The sequence below is a fragment of the Anastrepha obliqua genome, chromosome 4, assembly GCF_027943255.1.
Source record: "Anastrepha obliqua isolate idAnaObli1 chromosome 4, idAnaObli1_1.0, whole genome shotgun sequence".
In the NCBI taxonomy this organism is placed as follows: domain Eukaryota; kingdom Metazoa; phylum Arthropoda; class Insecta; order Diptera; family Tephritidae; genus Anastrepha; species Anastrepha obliqua.
Window position 1 is genome coordinate 97223936 of NC_072895.1, and position 18542 is coordinate 97242477.

An 18542-nucleotide genomic window follows, 5' to 3' on the forward strand; every position below is an offset into this window, starting at 1 on the left:
TTTGATGGATCAACAATTGTAGATTACCAAGATATTATTCTTCGAATTTACATTTTAACTAATACTCAAACTAACTTTCCCCTTTTCGAATTGGAAAAGAGGCAACATTGCCAGATGCGTGATTTGGTCGCTTTGGCGCGCTACAATCAGCTGAGCACTTTCCGCCTCTATCATGCCGATTTGCTTACTCTTTCTGCAGCACGTCTAAGTATCACAAGTCGCGTTTTCACACACGAATTTTTTAAGGCAAAATTGTGCAAAGATTTCAATAACTTAACATTCAACGAATCGTTTGAAATTATTGGATTTAAAAAATTTAGATTTTTGTAGATTTTTTGCAAGTAAGCTGATAAAAATCTGGGCTGGGTAAGTGGGTAAAAATTGGCTGGGAAAAATCGTATCTTTCCGTGTTCTGTGTGTTTGTGTGCGGGTAGAAAAAACGCGCTGCTGTGGTGGGGTATTCGAATTGCCGCTGCTGCTGCTCTCGCCATTTTGAGTTGAACAAAGTTTTTCTGCCTCCAAAACGACAAAAAAGCGAAGACGGTATAGCCTGAAAAAGGAAATTCTGATAATAAAATCCAGTGCACCACGGCCATCATAGAGCGAGAGGCAATAGCATAAGTGTAAAATCTCTAAAGAAAGTCCCAAGTATCTTCAGTCTCGGGCCACGGTACGAATTGTTTTTTTCCGCGGATTAGGGCATTACTGCAGCTGCTAGTAGCTGGAGTCGAAGGCGGGAAGTGATATCGATAAGGATCTAAACTCATAAAATAACCAAAGAAATTGCAGGACCTCGATTGACATTCTAGAAGAGACAAGGCTCATATCTTTGGATTACAAGGGGCATAAAAATTCACGCAATTCTTATACTCGTAGCTCATAGTCTTGACATCTTGCGGTGCGTAGGTGTCTTGACGGTGTAGTAGAAATTGAACTGATAAAACAGCAAAGACGAAGGGAAGACAACGATAAAACGAAACTAAAAATGGCGCATTCAACAGCGACTATAGTCACAGCAACAACGTCCGCTGCTGCCGCATCTTCGACAAGTGAAATCAACTGTATAATCCAGGATGCAAACGGTGAGTTAGAGGAATAAGAAAATATTTTAGTTAATCCTTTTGGACGCGGATAGCACTCAATTACCGTAGAGGCCTCAAAAGGCGTTTGCCTGCAAAAGAGCAAAATTTCATAATTTACCTTCACTTCGCTCGCTGCTAGTGCTGGCAGTTTTGGTCGTAGTTGTGTTGTTATTTTTCACGTCTGTTCATTGTTGTTTTTATGCTACTGCTACTGGTCGTAATGTGTAGATCGCGGTGGTCGGCGTATGTGGGAAATGTGAATGGGAAGTGAAGTGCGGCAAAGAAGAGGGTGGGAAGCGCGCAAATCAGAAGAGACGTGCACGTCGCAACAAGGTAAAATGAAAATGAGTAATAGTGCAAAAGGGAGAAGCTTAGAGAAGGCAAAGCGGAAAAGGAAATGTGGCAAAACATTGACAATAAATATTCATAGACAAGTGTCAAAAGACCAGATAAAGTTAGAAGAATTAAAATTAAAAAAGAACTACCTCAAGAATGCTGTAGGTTCGCCTTTATGGGCGTTACATACTTCTGGGTATGTATGAATGGGGAAAACACAGGAGTTACTGAGATACTAGATTCTTATGTATAAATTTAGATCCAATGTAAGGTATACCTACATATATATGATGTATTTCGGCCGCCATAGCCGAATGAGTTGGTGCGTGACTACCAGTCGGAGTATAGAGAGAACGTAGGTTCGGATCTGAGTGAAACACCAAATTTTAGAAAGAGTTTTTTCTGATAGCGGTCGCCCCTCGGCAGGCAATGGCAAACCCCCGAGTGTATTTCTGCCATGAAACAGCTCCTCCTAAAAAAAAATTTGAGGTTGGGAGTGGGCTTGAAACTGTAGGTCCCTTCATTTGTGGATCAACATCAAGTCGCACGCCACAAATAGGAGGATGAGCTCGGCCAAACACCCAAAAAGCGTGTACCCTCCAATTATATACATATATATATAGTATATACATATATATTAGGGCGGGTCGATTTAAAAATCGCTCATTGCTCTGTGAAAATCGTGTTCTAGGGATCAAAATAAGAAACTTTGCCGAAGGAACCATACCTCTAAAACGAATTCTGATGTCCCCCAATTTGGGTCGAACGAAAAATCCCACTTTGACTCATTCAGAGTGCTCCAATCGAGTCCAAATGTATGACCGACCCACACTAACTTTGGACGGCCGATCCACCCATGCCAGTGGCACACCCCCTGGAACTCCCCTGGGTGTTCCCCATACAATCATTTCAAAATATCACCATTTTTGGTCTTTACATGAGAAAAGAAACTAAAAAGTTCGACCCAGATTGGGGGACATCAGAATTCGTTTTAGAGGTATGGTTCCTTCGGCAAAGTTTCTTATTTTGATCCCTAGAATACGATTTTCACAGAGCAATGGGCGATTTTTTTGCCTCCCCACAAAAGACACTAAAAGGTTCGACCCAAATTGGGGGACATCAGAATTCGTTTTAGAGGTATGGTTCCTTCGGCAAAGTTTCTTATTTTGATCCCTAGAATTGGATTTTCACAGAGCAATGGGCGATTTGTTTGCCTCCCCACAAATCGACCAGACCTAATATATACATATAATATATGTAGACATCTTTATACTGATACTAGTGAAGAATGTGGTTTCGTGGCAGCATAATTTCATTACGGATTCACCCGGCTTACATTTCAAAATACCGATCTTCGTAAAGTTCTTACCGCTTACAGTTCTTTCATCTAAGTTATCCACCACCTTCAAAACTTTAAATGATAGCTCATCGGTTTTTGCCATCCTAAGACTTCTCTGCCATGCAACGGTTAAGACTTAATTAAGGACTTGCTATTGTTATAAAGGTAGAAAATGAACTCTATACAATTTTGGGGTATATAGCGGTATTAAGCTCTGGCCGATGGTATAATGAAGTAATAACAATAAAGTTCAATAATTTCGTGGATTATCTAGTGATCAGTATTTCGTATACAAATAAATTTCGGAGGTAACTCAATTAAAGCATGTAATTATGTTCCTCTATAAGCATGTATAAAGCCCTATTAATCACTAGAACCACACGCCATTCTGTGTCATAAAAATTTAATCGTTATTCACATAAAAATCAGTTAGGCCTAAGGAGTTGCACTTCTTCAAATATGTACATATTTGCATTAATTTTCATAGATCAATTTTTAGTTATATACTACAGTTTATTCAAATATGCATGTGCATAATCATTTACCTATTCACTAGAGTATCATACCTAAATAAAAGTAATATTGAAAAACAATGAATTAGGATTAATAAAATAGAACGCTTGGCGCTTAAAAAATTGCAAATCAGGCAAGAAAAATATTATATATAACCTTTGTAGTGTCGTGTCTATCAAAAATTAAAGAAAAACGCAACCAAATAGCCACGCCAGTAACAAAAGCATGTAAACATGCAAAAGAATAAGAATCAAGTGGCGAAAATATGGTGAGCAAAATATGTATCATAGAAGCCGCCATTGCCACGTTCTCAACTCATTTTCGTAGAAAATTTTAAGCTGAAATAGTAATTTTAAAGAACATATTCACAAAGGCAAACTCCTTCAAATGGAAGAAACATTTCATACCTAACTAATTTAGAAATTCCATATAAAAAAATTTTCAGCTTTTTTCGTAGGCGCATATCTATAATATGTATTTCTCATAATTGAATTTTCAGATAAATTTTAAATAAGTTTTTTCTAATAATCGAGTAAAATTGTATAATTACAAATGTAGAGAATTTATTACTAACTAGGATTTCCCAGTGGGCTTCGCACCACCATACATAAAATGTTTTTTTATATCGCAAGAAATTTTTCATATTAAGTTTTCTTTATAGAACTCGTAAAATGTTTAAACAGTTGAATTAGTTGATTTTTTTTTCATTCACCTTTTCTGTACTTTTTTAAAATTTGATTGTGGTGGTCACCTATATACAGGTAAGGTGAAAGAGCCGATAAAAACTTTAATTCTTTAATTTCCATTTCAATTTTTTACGCTAAATAAATAATGCTAAAATAAATAAAATTAAAAATGTTTTTCCAGTTCCTTGAATGCTCCAGTTTTTATTATATTTTCGTCCAAAATTAATATTAACATAATACACTTGCAACCACAACAGTACAACAGAAACGCTCATAAGCGGCTGTGTATTTGTTGTTGTTTTTCCCATACAGGCATTTCGTATGAGAGGAAACCATTACTCACATAAAATGTCATAACTCAGGAACGGCTGCACCGATTTCAAGCAAACTTCACACAAACCACCTCCTTAAAGATAGAAAAGAACATTAAAATTTCTGTGTCAATCGGTTCGGCGGTTCTTGAGTTATAAGATTACCAAGGAAATGTAACTTCTTTTTATATATATAGATATAAAAATATAAAAAAATTAGAGCTAAGTTTATAGATTGTTATGTACATGGATAGAGGTTTGTACTTCGACCTTGAGATCTTTCGTGTCCTCTACTCTTTACAATTTCTCATTCAGATCGGGTTCTTGCAATAAATATAGGACGGTAGTGGATTGAGCGTATGCGCCTCTCTTCCGGCGGTACTAGACCGAGATGCTCAGCTCTTCTCGGTATGGCATCGCATTTGAGAATCAAGAGTGCAAGAATTTTTAAAACATTTTTTAAAACAAATGAGAATTCAGTAGATCAATCAAATTTTAGGAACTCGATTATAGTTTATAAAACATTATAGCGTTTCTTGTAGATTTCCTGCTGTATTTGTGTTGCCATATTTGTTTAATATTTCTCTCATTGATTAATTGTGTCTTCAGATGCTCCCTTGGGCTGCATTTTAGATCACCTACTCTGTTATTTTTATTAATGACATACCAATATCGAAGGTGTATGAAATGAGGTGTGATTGACAACTTAAATAACAAACGAATTAAATTTTTTTTTCTATTTGACTTACTATACCATATTTATTGTGAGAGCATTGTAAAAGTCAACACTGTTAAATATATTCTGGCAATAAAATCTACACACATTTTTCTCCGAAACATTGTAGCGTATTTTTTAGTTTGGAGTTATCGGAAGTAGTTCAACGACCAAAACCAATTATAAATTACCCCTGTATCCATATTTTCCATGACCTAAGTGAGGCTGATATTTTACTGACAGGCGAGTTATATTGAAATATAATTAATTGGCGTAAATAAGACATCCCACCGCTCACAAAAATTTTTCCACAATACAACGCCACCCTATGCAGAGTAGCTAAAAACGTACGTATTAGAAATTTGTGTGTTGGCTAGTTCGCCGCATTATTTACTCGTGCTTTGGTTTGCCTGCTGCTGCTGCTGCTGCTGACTTGCCCCATTCATTGACGCTGTGATGTAAAGGGGCGCTTATATACTGCAGCTGCCGCCGAGATTTGACAAGTGTAAACTATATAGGTGTATAGAAAAGGTAAACTTCGAGTGTGCAATGCAATGAGCTACTAAAGACACGTAAAACAAGATATGAAATGTTAAAAGTGTAAAAGCGCTCGTTGACATTGGGGAAGTTTAGTAATAATTGATCTAAACATATTTTGAAGAATTCGTATGCATATCAACTCGGAGCATTTAGCAAGCAAAACAACGTCACGGTTTAATTGCAAACTGGTGCTGAGTATGTGGATTTGTATAGGGAGTGGTAGTAAGGGCGTTAAATTGATACCCAACAGATTTACAGCGCCATTTAAGTTCATACAAGCAATAAGTAAAGAATTTCTCATGGAAAAGCGTCATGACTCTGCCCAACAATGGTAGTGAGTGTAGTCTCTTGAAATTTCGACCGCGTTTAATGCGGCGGACGCAGCCACGGTGACTGTTGCGTATGTGCGTGTTTATGATTGTTTTTGTTTTCTCTGCCACATGCCGTTTGTATCATTGTGTATTCAACTGCCAGCATATGTACGGCATACACGGACGTATAATTTCACATGCATAATACATATAAGCATATCTGCGAGTATGACTATACAGATATTTTTCGTTGTTTTGCTTACAGGCAAACTCGTCAAGATTCTGAGACCAAAGGACATCAAACAGGAAATAATAGGTAGTGGCGACTCAACCACTATCCGATCTGTGCATGTGAACAGCGCAAGCGGCAGTTCGCTTAATTCCAGTGCGGGCTCATACACGCAATTGGTAAGTTATGCATGCAAACAAATTTAGAATTAGGGAGGAAAAAATAACGCCTGGGAATTGGGAAGAAAGTAGTGGTAAGATACAGTGAGAGTAAGTGACAAGAACACGTTAAAGGGATAGTTAATTAACATAAGTGGCAACCGGTTGTAGTAAGCCACTTTGCTTTTCACCGTGCTTTGCTCCCTGCAGGGCAAGTTTTATGATGCTAACATGCGCAATGCTGATTACTACGTTGGCGGGTTTTTTGCAATTTCAGTGGAAATGGCGCGGAGGCTGATGATAGTTTGATCTGATTGACTAATTCGATTTATAATAAGAATTTTATAGGAATTTATGCTGTTTTTTTTTTTTTTTGCAACGCCCTAAAACATTACTCTTAAATTTTCGGAGATTGTTGCTTTGCAGTTCTGGGCCGGTAACGTTGACTTGATTTGGGCGCCATAGAAACGAGGTTGTTTTATATGTATGTATGTAAAAGCAGTGGCAGTTCAGCGTGTTGCATTTATGCCTGTTACAAGAACAACAACAACAACCTCGGTGCAGAATAAAAACCTAAAATGAAATCTATACTATAAAGGTGAATGTCTGTACGTTGTCCGCGCACACTACGAAACGACAACACCAAATGACGTAAAAAATTTTATACATTCATATTTTCACCCAATGAAGGTTATAGGCATGTTTTTATGATGGAACTCTCTTCCCACAGCCCCCAGGCCGCGCCACCACTCTCATTCGTCACTAATAATCGAATATTTGCTTAAATTTAATCTAAAAAATCTTAGTTTTTCCTATTTCCCACTATTTATAGCACACTATAGGCTTCATAATCCGCATAAGCTGTTCAACTATGACCCAAATGCAAAGTTCAAAAACGGTTTGAGATAGAAAATTAATAAAAATAATTTTGCTTGATATTTTTCTGATTGGTTGTTTTGATTTTATTCAACGAGGCATAGCAACAGATGCCGGGTATTGTAATATTACGGTTATTAATAAAAAATTATTTTCTATGAAATTATTGTTTGTAATTATTTTATATACATATCCTAAATCCCTCAAAACTACTCCTACGCGAGCGGGGCCGCGGGTTAAAGCTAGTAAAACTATATTTCTCCCTTTGGGAATAAATCAAATAAAATTTCACTCTTACTTTTTCGTTTCAAGGCAACTTCATGTCAATCGCAGTATTTGAGCCGTTACAACTTACAAAGTGGGGATAGTAAGTTAAAATATTATTTTTGACTTTATTTCAAAACGTATCGGCTTTATTGCTTGTATTTTGTTTTTTTTTTCAATAGGCGCTAACACATATACTGTTATTTCAACACAAAATAGTGGCAGTAATCAGCAGCCAGCATTCACAACGATTAAATACGAAACTCCAGAAACAGTAAGAAGAATAAAACCCTTAAAAATTCTTCTAAAGAACTTATTGTATATTTTAATAATTTCTACCACATTTCAGGTCACCGTGAAAACTGAGGAGGGTTACACGAAGTACACACCAAATAATAATACAAAAATGAAATCAAAACTGTAAGTTACCTTAGGGGATTTTGAATGATGTACTGTGTGCGTTAATTTGCTAATTTCTGCTGTTACAGACACACTACCAGCAGCCCACATTCAAATTCAGCACGAAGGCAACGCAAGCCCGAAAAGGCAGGCAAAGGGTTGCGACATTTCGCTCTAAAGGTTTGTGAAAAAGTCAAAGAGAAGGGCGTCACCACCTACAATGAAGTGGCCGATGAATTGGTCGCTGAGGAACTTCATATGAATTCCATTGATTCAGCAAACTGTGATCAAAAGAATATACGTCGGCGTGTCTATGATGCTCTTAACGTACTTATGGCCATGGAAATAATTTCAAAAGACAAAAAGGAGATACGTTGGATTGGTTTGCCATCAAATTCAGCTGAGGTATTTATAAGTTCACATTTACTACTTGAGCGTGAAGGCATGCTTTATTTTTCGTAGCAATGCTCTGAACTGGAAAGACAAAATGAAGAATGTCGCCAACGCATACAACAGAAGCATCAACAACTGAATGAGTTGTTACTGCATCAAGTCGCCTTCAAGAGTCTGATCGAACGCAACAAAGAAGCGGAACGGCAGGGCAATGTACCAACGCCTAACTCATCCATACAACTACCCTTTATCATAGTGAATACGCACAAATCGACAAAAATTAATTGCAGTGTTACGAATGACAAGTGAGTTTTGTTGGAAACAATTGCACCTTTGCTAATGAACAATGATAAAATTTTATTTTTGCAAAATTTGCAACTTTGCTAGATCGGAATATATTTTCAAATTTGATGATCAATTCGAAATGCACGATGATGCCGAAGTACTGAAACGTATGGGTTTACTTGGTGGTAAGTGCAAGAAAAATTGTCAGTTTATAAACTACATCCAAGATCTTAAATATCCTTGTAGTAATTTTTTTATTTGAGAATACAAAAATTCACTCGTAACTGATGCTTTCCATTTCAATTCAACCGGGCTATTCGGGTCATGTTCTTCGATTTCGATGTAACTCAAATATGTTGCTCTCTGGTCAAAATAATGAGACACGTATTTTTTCGTTCGCCCGAAAAAAAATTTTTTCAAGATTTATCGGCAATTTTGTTTTTCGGCTCAAAATCGATTTTTTTTAATTATATAAGAATTTTTTTTTTTAAATGCTCATAACTTAGTCAAAAATGAACCCATTTTAATGATTCTGGGTTCAAAATGATCGCCATTACTTACATGAGCGATTTCATGTAGAAACAATTGCAAAAAAGTAGTTGAAGATTTTTTATTTTGCAAAAAACAAAAAGTGCGAAACAGGTTTTTTTACTCAAAAACAACTCATTTTAACTACTGGGCATTCAGCTCAATTGAAGTTTGAGGTGTCCTCTTGATTTGGAAAAAGTTATAAAAAAAAAAAATACACTTGAAGTCGCTTGCGTAAGTAATGACGATCATTTTAAACCCAAAATTATTAAAATCGGTTAATTTTTGACCAAGTTATGGGCATTTCAAAAAACAAATTTCTTATATAATTAAAAAAAATCGATTTTGGGCCAAAAAACAAATTGCCGATAAATCTTGAAAAAAATTTTTTTCGGGCGAACAAAAAAATATGTGTCATAATTTTGACCAGAGAGCAACATATTTGAGTTACATCGAAATCGAAGAACCTGACCCGAATAGCCCGGTTGAATTGAAATGGAAAGCACCAGCTCAGAAGTTAAAAGTTCACTAAAAATTTAAATTCTTATATCGCGAGTTATGTACTGCATTTAGAAATAATCAATAATAGCACAAAAAAATTAGGAAGAGCGGCACATATTTGTGAAGTAATGAAGTTAAGCGAAACAAAAACGATTGTCATTTCAGAGCTGATGGCCCCGCTTGCCAACAGTGAAATAAATATTTTAGTACTGGTATACATACCAGTATCTAAATAATGATAATCATATTTTAAGTGTATATAAATTTACTATGCTAATATAAATTTAGTATGTATTATGATTATGATACCTGATGTATATTTTTTTAAGGGTTAGACAAAGGCCAATGCTCACACGAAGACATCGAACGTGCAAAGACCTTGGTACCACCGAATTTCGAAAAATACATAGAAGGTAATATAAAGAAAAGAACTCAAGACTGTGAGTTGGGAAGTATGTATTAAAAACTGAAATTAAAGAAAAAGAACAAAATTCTTCTTAGCCAACTTTTCAGTTCACTCACACATTGTAAATATCACTCGCAATATTTGTTTAAACGTATTGTTTTTCTTCCGCAGCCTATGGCAATGGCAAAGGTCTGACATGCGATTCCGACGATGACACCATGACCGGTTATGCTGAACTAACGAATGATTCTTCATCGCATGGCTATTCGCGCTGTGGACGTCGCGGTGGAGGCGGTGCCAAAACTGGTGGTCTACGTGATGATGACGATGATGACGACGAAGATTTTTTGGAGAATAGCGATATTGATTGAGGCGAATTCATGGTTGCGTACAATAACAGCAACAATACATACAACTACAAAGTTAGCAGCTGCAACAGCAACAATAACAATAATCTATATTTATGCAACAAAACAACAACAAATGAGGGATTTCCTGGTAGCAAGCGACAACAGCAGCGTTTTTTGAATACCGGCATTGGTGGCATTGGCAGCTGTAATGATTTAGATTGCAGCATAATTTCCGAAACCGATCAGCAAACATTGCAACAGTCGCAATGTCGTTTAACTGGCACATCCAATGGAACGAACACAATAGTCGCCGATGTAAACACCCATTTAACAGATGATTCCTTCAGTTTTTCATTCATTTCGGCCTTATTAGGTTTGCATTAGAGCAGGTCATGGTGGAGAAAGAGAGTATTTTCTTAAATGAAAACTGTTAAAATATGTTACTGCATTGTTAAATTGTTTTTTGGCTGGCCATTTGTTTATTACATACACTAGCATGCTCTGTCCAGCATGTGTGTGTGTGTACTTTGAACATTTATAATGACTGCATTACTAACGCAGCTTGAGTGTATTTTGTATGTATCCTAACTCTGCTAAGGGAAAATAGGACAAAGTCTTTATTAACTTCTAAGTCTGTTGCTTTTCTACATATCTTGGTTTTTCCCTTTTTAGGAACTTGTGTTAGACTTTATTTTATTATATGATTTTGCATTTCTGTATGCAAATATGTATTGAATTAATTAATAAGACTTGAATGCTTATTTGCTGATATCTCTTTTGATTTTTTTATTTGCAGAAAAAGGGATGTGACTTTAATATGTGATGAGTTATGATTTTCATGCATGAATTCGATTGTAAAAAGGAATGTTAATGTAGAATACTAGTTTTGAATTTTTCTTGATTAGACGTAGTAACAACTTATGCGTTTTAGCACTGGTCAACATGAAAAAGGAAAAAGTTAAATTTTATCGTCTTGTGCTTGAGAATTTGTTGGTCAATTTTTTGCAATTTATTTGCAGTTGTTATTACATGAATTATCAGCACTATTTTGAGTCACCATTTATTTGAATACACAATACGAAAATTATTAAACTAAATCAGCAGTGCGATTGAAAATGAATCGCAGCTAAAGTGACCATTTTCTTGTGACGTCCTTCTGATAGCGTGTACTCGGCTATTGAATATACATATGTACAGACGTGTAAATTGTGCATTTTGCTAGCCATTTTCGTAACAGTGAAACTAATAAAAAAATTACGCTATTAAAGAACGGCTACTATGACAAGGAAATAAAACTTGTAATGAGTGCCACCAAATGCTAATACATAAAAAATATAGATGTTGTTGCTGATTTCGGTCCTGCTAAAGGGTCTGCTTAATCTGGAAAACGCCGCTAATACAATATTTTAAAGCAACATTGGTTGTAGCATATCTTCAGTTGCTCTACTGAATTAGAGTTCAATTAAATCGAACTTTAAGGTAACCATTAAGTTATGCTTATTAATTGTATTGAAGAATATCACACAGTCAGTTTCTGTTATTGTTGTAAAATCATAAAATACTTCTCAAACATTTGCACAATGATTTCTGTTATTGTTGTAAAAACATAAAATACTTCCCAAACATTTGGGGAAAATGCTGTTGCGGTGACGGTCCTTGGATGGTTATAAATCCGAGTGGACGTCTCATAACAGAGTTAGTAGATTTGTATTTTCGCCATCTTGTAGCTAAATATTCGGAATTTCGCATAAAAAGAGCTCAAATATTCGTAACATGCCACGCATTTTTTCTTATGTCACTATTAAAAAAAATAAAAATTTGAGAATTCGTGCTTAGGAAATAGTATTCAAACACACTTCGCAATAAGGCGTATCATTTTTGGGAACATAGCAAAGATACTTCAGAATTGATTTTATATCTATATGTATAACATATTATACAGTTGAAAGTAAAAAACAATTATCTTATTAAATATAATTATTATTTCTGTTCAATTTGGTAATGTTAGTTTATCAGTTTTTCTCATTCATTTCCTTTCCCTGTTGGCTGGTGCTCTTAGCGTGGAAAAATAGAAAAATCGAACTGTACTTTTAAAATTAAATTTTTTTTTCGCTTTTACTCTTCTGTCACACCCCACAAACTGCTGCACGGGCAATATCTTTTATATAAGTAGCTGTTTTTTCTTAAATTTATTGTTTGCTTTTTTGAACATATCAAATATGTTGATATTGCACATAGTTTTTATTAAATTTTATGTAAACCGCAATTTTTCCGATAAAAAATAAATCCATAACTGCGAGATAAGAAAACAAAGTAAACTAAAAAGAGTATATTCATATTAAGAATCGGTTGAAAAGCGCTCTATTATTTATATAGACTACATATATATAGTTTTAATTAATTTACAAATTACAATCAAGTGTGAAAATAAAGCATAAGAAAAAATAGTAAATAATAAATAAATACATAACAAAAAACAGATGACTTAAGAGAGCAAAAATAAATTTCAATAAATAAAAATAATTTTTTTAAATACAAAAATATGTTTGATTGGAAAATATGTAATCTCAATATTACGTGTGGGCGCTAAAGTAGCTGATGCTCACTGACAGCAACGCCTAATCCTTCCAAAACAAAAAAAAAAAATTAAACCGAATCGGTAAGTCTTGAGCATAAGCTACATTCAATATATTGATATGATAATTTAACAAAAAAATTATATTTGTATTTTAAATGAATAAAGGCAAGTTTTTTCACAAAAGGAAAATATGAAACAACTAATTCTAAAAATAATGTTAATGTTTTCTAGTTGGTATGCTAAAATACCACCTATTAGATGCATATTTTCCAAGCATATTTCAGTATGTAAACCGAAATGCATAACCTAAAGAATGAATACTAATATAAAAGGGATCAATTTGCCAGAATTCGGGAGCAAATATCTTAAAACATTTTTAAATTAATTTTACACTTAATGTGTGATTGTATATTGCATATGAAAGGCAAATAAATAGATATAAATCAATATTAATTATTGAAAATAAAAACTAAATGTTTAAACTAACGGAAACGATGAAGAGGAAACTTTAAGAAATGTGAAATATGCAAGAAGTAACACCTTAATTGCACACTTTGTACGCGACAATGATATTGAACTGACGAAAAATGAAATGAGTTGGATAAATAAAGTGTACTACTTATATCGACTTCAATTTATAAAGAGAAAAAAGTATAATTTTTTTCAATTGAGGGTTAAGTTGGGGTAATTAAGGAGTTATATGCAGCTAGAATTTTCAAAAAATCGATTTTTTGTTCTTAACGTACATATATATAAGAATACACACAGAAAATTTAATATCGTTCCGTTGTAATTTTCGAAGTTATACGCAAATTTTAAAAGGCGTTTCAGAGTGCTTGAAAGTACAAGGCCGGAGTTTAAACGCATTTTTCTCAAAATGGTGTTTTCAAAGTAGGTGACCAGCATTACTCAAAGCGGCTATACCAATTAGTCTCAAATTTTAACACGAGCTTCTGAAAAATATTTTTTAGTAATTAGTCAAAAAATTTTTTCTCACCGATAAATATATATTTTTTATAAACAATTTGAGACCGAAATTTTGGTCAAAAATCGATTTTTTTTGGAAGCCGCCATTTTGTCGAAAAGTTTTATTTTACTTATTCTTTCGATTAGTCACTAGATTTAATTTACTTTAACCGTTTCGTTTGGTTTTTTAATTTCAGAGAATCCAGTTCAGAGATATAGTGGTCACTGCAAAACGTCTCTTTTGAGAGGAGCTCCCGGAGATCAGCTGTAGCTCCTTTCCAAATAAATATTTTTACTAATACTAAGTTTCAAAATACAGTTAAAAGATAACATAATAGGTGTACAAATCAATAGATCAATAAATTTAAAAGTTTTCTCAGAAAAAATTCTGAAAAATTCGCTTTTTTTCGGTCTTCTAACTGTATATAACCCCTTAAGCACTACTTAAAACACACGGCGTTAGTTTTTGCAACATTTGGTGCTCGAACTGGAAATATTTATCCTTAAAACTCGTTTTCTACTTGTCGTGACAGAACCCGCGAGCTGTACGCATTCAATGTCTGCTGACGCTTGTCCGATTTACAGCCTCCGAGGAGCAGCTTCTAGATAATACTGAATCCTCCGTTGGACGGGCTTGGACCCCGTCGTGCTGCTTGAAAACTGCGCAACTTGGCAAACAACAACGCACCGCTTGCTTTCACTAGCAATGAAGTTTAGGTGACCATCAAGAAAGCAAGGGTCTCCAAAGCCATTGCATATGTTGAAAAGCATCGGTAAAACGGAAGAAACATACCTCATAAAGATCTTCGACTGATTGTTGTTGCTGTGGCAGTATAAATATTTTCAATACATGTATGGGTAACGTAGAGCCGACTACCGTGGGATCGGTTAACTAGTCTATGCGCACTCTTTTTATCTCTGAAAAGTGGAAAAGAGGAAGGATTCATAACGACCGATATCTCTCCTTTCCGCGGTATTGAAGACACTTTAAGCTTTTCTACTCCCGATCTTTACGAACCATCTACCTTCAGCCACACATCAACATTAAATGTTAGTCGCTCGACACTAACCACCTTTTCATCTCCCATCTTTTCACCGCAACCCTCAGGTGAGGCCCAACGAGATTCTATTTTAGTAAACAATTTATCCGTAAGCAGCTGCGAGAACAAACTCACTTTTTTCACTTCCAACAGAGAAGAGGTCTTCGGTAAAGTTTCCAACTCTTTTTTGAGAGTCCCACCTCGCAACCGAAAACGAATCGGTTGGGCCTGATAGTTACACAAAAACGCTTCCCGCGGATAGCACTGCCTATTATCATGAACAAATGAACCAAAACTTCTTGTGACAAAGTCTGTTTTTCTCGGAGAGTTCAGTGTCGTTTATTTATCACAAACTCACCTAAAAGGCAAGCCATTGGAGGCTACATTTTATTAGATTTTTTCCAAAATCAAGAAAGAACTTGGCTTTAATCCTATGTTGATGACATTGCATTCGCAACATCGGCAAAGTATTTCCAAGTTCTTAGCGAGCGGACTCAGCGTCAATTCCAACCAATAGGAAGCTCAACTTCAACCACCCTATACCTATGTCTGCAAAACGGCCATAGATTTAAGGATGGGATCTGAAGCTGTACACATTACATTGGCTATACGGAACGGTTGTCAGACCCATTCTATTCTATGAAGTCACTCTTTGGTAGCTAGCTCTAAGACTCTAAAACTTCTTCTACGCTTCTACTTTGAAAGTAGGTTCTATACAAGAACTCAAAGCTCAAGAGGCGACAAGTTTGACAGTGAAACTCTGAATTGCTGTGAAAATAACTAAACCTACTTTTTGTTTAAAAAAATTATATTTTAAACCAACGTGCTTGAAAAGTGATGCCGTTTTAACTTTTAGATAATTTCGGAAATATACAATAAAGTTTGAGATCGTTTTTTTTTTTAATTTTAAAGTTATTAATTTTAAAATGCTGTACAACCCATACTAGGGATAATCCGAATATATCATTCAAATTTATATATGCAGCTGAATCAGGATTCATCCAGCATTTTCATGCATATATGAAGCTCATATTCGAATATTGTCGTTGGTCACCTCAACTTTTTTAATTCTGAATAAAATATAGCCCATTCAGTAAATTATTCTTCAGTATAAATGTATTTTTAATATATTATCTAAATTAACTTAAAAATAATATATGTAATTGTTTTCGGGGAATAATTTAAATGAACTAACACATGCACAAACCAAGAAAATATACATATAAAACAAAAGATGTTACTCTTATATACATATGCATGTATATTTTCGTTCCTTTTCTCTCAAACACCCATTTAAGTTGCAAACGGCGAAAATTAAAATACCAGACACAATTTTGCAGCTTAACCTATAAATTAATACACCTAACCAATTAAAGAAAACAATGCACGTATAGAAATTTAGTAGTCTTAATATTATAGTAAATTCAATACTGCTACCGGCAGCACAGTCCATTTATTGGAATTATTATGCTTCGCTGCTGCCACTCGTAGCTAACATTGCGGCTGTGTTAGGCGGCCCAAAAGGCTGTGATGCGATGTCGAAATCAGGCGTATTTGCGACATTACCCTTCTGATGAAGTGTAGGTGGTGCTGGGAACGACGACGCTGATAGATTCATTAACGCTGGTTGCGGTTCGCTGTTTATTGTTGGCTCTGCTGCCTGAGCCACGTCTGACATCATAAACTCCTGCTGCCGCATGTGTTGTTGCTGTTGTTCTTCACGCAACTGTTGTGGGCTCTTAACATAATTGATCGGTATAATGCCAACATTTTGATAATCTATGCTGCTAGCCATTGCCCAACCAGTATTTAGCATGCCCAGCGTATTCTGTATCTCCTTCGGTGCAATTAATAACGGTTGATTGCATTTTATGGTCAACTCAGTGGAATTTCGTGCTTGGAAATCATACATTGCAATCGTCTCAATAGGATTCACCCATTTGGTCGGATTACGTGCTGCAATAGAGGAAAACCATGATACATAATTTCTATCATGCAGTTTTTATCTAATCTTAAAAAATATGTTTGCACAGATTTGTAATCATAAAAATTGAGACCGCGATAAGGTAGCTACTAGGGGCAATATAATAAAGCGTATACGTATGTAAATAAATAATATTAGCATCGTGTGTCTCGTAAAGTAAATGAAAATACACACATATATACATATATAGATGAGCACGTACCTTCTTCTTGTGCTGTATTTGTTACAGTGCCCAAGAGTTTCATTATAAGATAAGGTGCAGTGAATATAAAACTTATAAAGGCCAACACCGGCCATGGGGATTGACCTTTTCGTGGCAGTTTAGGGGCTTCGGATTGTTTTGACGAGTCGTTAAGAGCTTCAGCAAATGCCTGCTTGAACTTTTCAGTTGATGGATCCATGTCCGATAAGCGAAGCCAGTAAAGTATTCTAAAAAGAAGGAAAGTCATTTGAATTTGGTTTTGTTGAAGCATGAAGAAATCATCATTTTATAAATTCGTACTTCTTATATATCCATGTTAAACCACGAATTATTGCAAATGTTTGCCAAAACTGTGCGAATACACCGCGCAAGCGTCCAAAATTCGCTGCCACACCTAATATAGCGCGAAATGAACTGGTGATTGCGAAAAATGTGGAATCCAGCATAGCAGCAATATTTCCGATAGCAGAAACTAATGATTCAATACTCTCAAAGGCTGGTCGTGAGCTAGCCTCAGCTAATTGTATGAAACGCGACTCAGGATCCATGGGGTTCATGCCTCCCATGCCGAACCGATTGAACCCGCTGCCAAAATTACTACCGTAGCCACCATATGAACCAAATCCGCTACCGTAACCGCCGTACGAGCCAAAACCGTTACCGAAACTATTGTAGCCTGCATAACCACCGTATGCGCCAAAACCGCTGTTAGCACCATAGGCACCATTAGTTGGACCATAAGGTGACAGTGGCAGGGGTGGTGGTAAGGAACGAACATTACCAGCGAATGGTGTACGTAGTTGTGTGTCGATGCTTCCTCCCATTGTACCACCACCTCCGCTACCTGTCATTCCTGCTGGAGGTATTAGATTCGACTCAACCAGTACAGGGCTACGGAAATTATTGGTAGCACCCCCGTTGTCGACCATGACTTGTTGTTTAGAGCTTCCGTGGCAGTCAACTAATGTACACACTACTTGAACTTTGCTCCAAATTCACTACGCCTTTCTTATCGATTCACTTCTACTTTTATTTAAAAATCCAGTTTTGTATTAAGTAATACGTATTCACATATTTTCTTTTAAGCACTAGCAACCCTTAAAGTTTTCTAAGTAAAACTATTTTTTAGTTTGTAAATTATACAAACATAAATTTACCAAAAATAGATATTAAAAACGCAGCGTATTATTCTACAAGTCGAATCGTATGACACAAGACGAATTCATCTACATTCGTTTTGGTATGACATTTGGCAAATTTTGAAAGACCGCAAACAGCCGTGGTGCTGCCAGTGAACAAAATTAGAATTAAATGCTCGAGGGAAATAGACAAATACATAGGTATGTATGCATACAATTTTTACTATATATATGTATGTACATATTTGTCTTAATTTTTTGATATTTTGCATGTTTGAAATATATCCAATATATTATTAAAATAGATAATGTGTATGCAGTGATATCAGTATATGTCCACAGAGAACGTTAAATTTAACGTTCTCTGATGTCCAGTTCTCGCATTGGCACGAATGATATGTGAAGAAAAAC

General features: G+C 35.5%; 2 protein-coding genes across 5 annotated transcripts; one reads left to right on the top strand and one right to left on the bottom strand.

Moving 5' to 3' along the window:
* Window positions 1-171: 171 nt before the first annotated feature.
* On the top strand, window positions 172-11495 carry LOC129243909 (transcription factor Dp). Of its 4 annotated transcripts, none has more exons than XM_054881347.1 (11): window positions 172-366; window positions 790-1082; window positions 6099-6241; window positions 7409-7463; window positions 7543-7634; window positions 7710-7780; window positions 7849-8164; window positions 8222-8457; window positions 8540-8622; window positions 9796-9879; window positions 10044-11495. In XM_054881347.1, exons 2-11 carry the CDS (start codon window positions 986-988, stop codon window positions 10241-10243), a joined length of 1377 nt encoding a protein of 458 aa, XP_054737322.1. In that variant the 5' UTR covers window positions 172-366; window positions 790-985; the 3' UTR covers window positions 10244-11495. The 4 variants fall into 4 exon arrangements, with proteins under 4 accessions (XP_054737322.1, XP_054737324.1, XP_054737323.1 ...); XM_054881349.1 differs by having other exon boundaries at window positions 877-1082; XM_054881348.1 differs by having other exon boundaries at window positions 172-341.
* Window positions 11496-15895: 4400 nt separating this feature from the next.
* LOC129245652 (peroxisomal membrane protein PEX13) lies at window positions 15896-18223 on the bottom strand. The gene is made up of 3 exons (XM_054883960.1): window positions 17293-18223; window positions 16993-17219; window positions 15896-16762 (listed from the first exon to the last, which is right to left on the bottom strand). Exons 1-3 carry the CDS (start codon window positions 17919-17921, stop codon window positions 16272-16274), a joined length of 1347 nt encoding a protein of 448 aa, XP_054739935.1. The 5' UTR covers window positions 17922-18223; the 3' UTR covers window positions 15896-16271.
* Window positions 18224-18542: the final 319 nt, after the last annotated feature.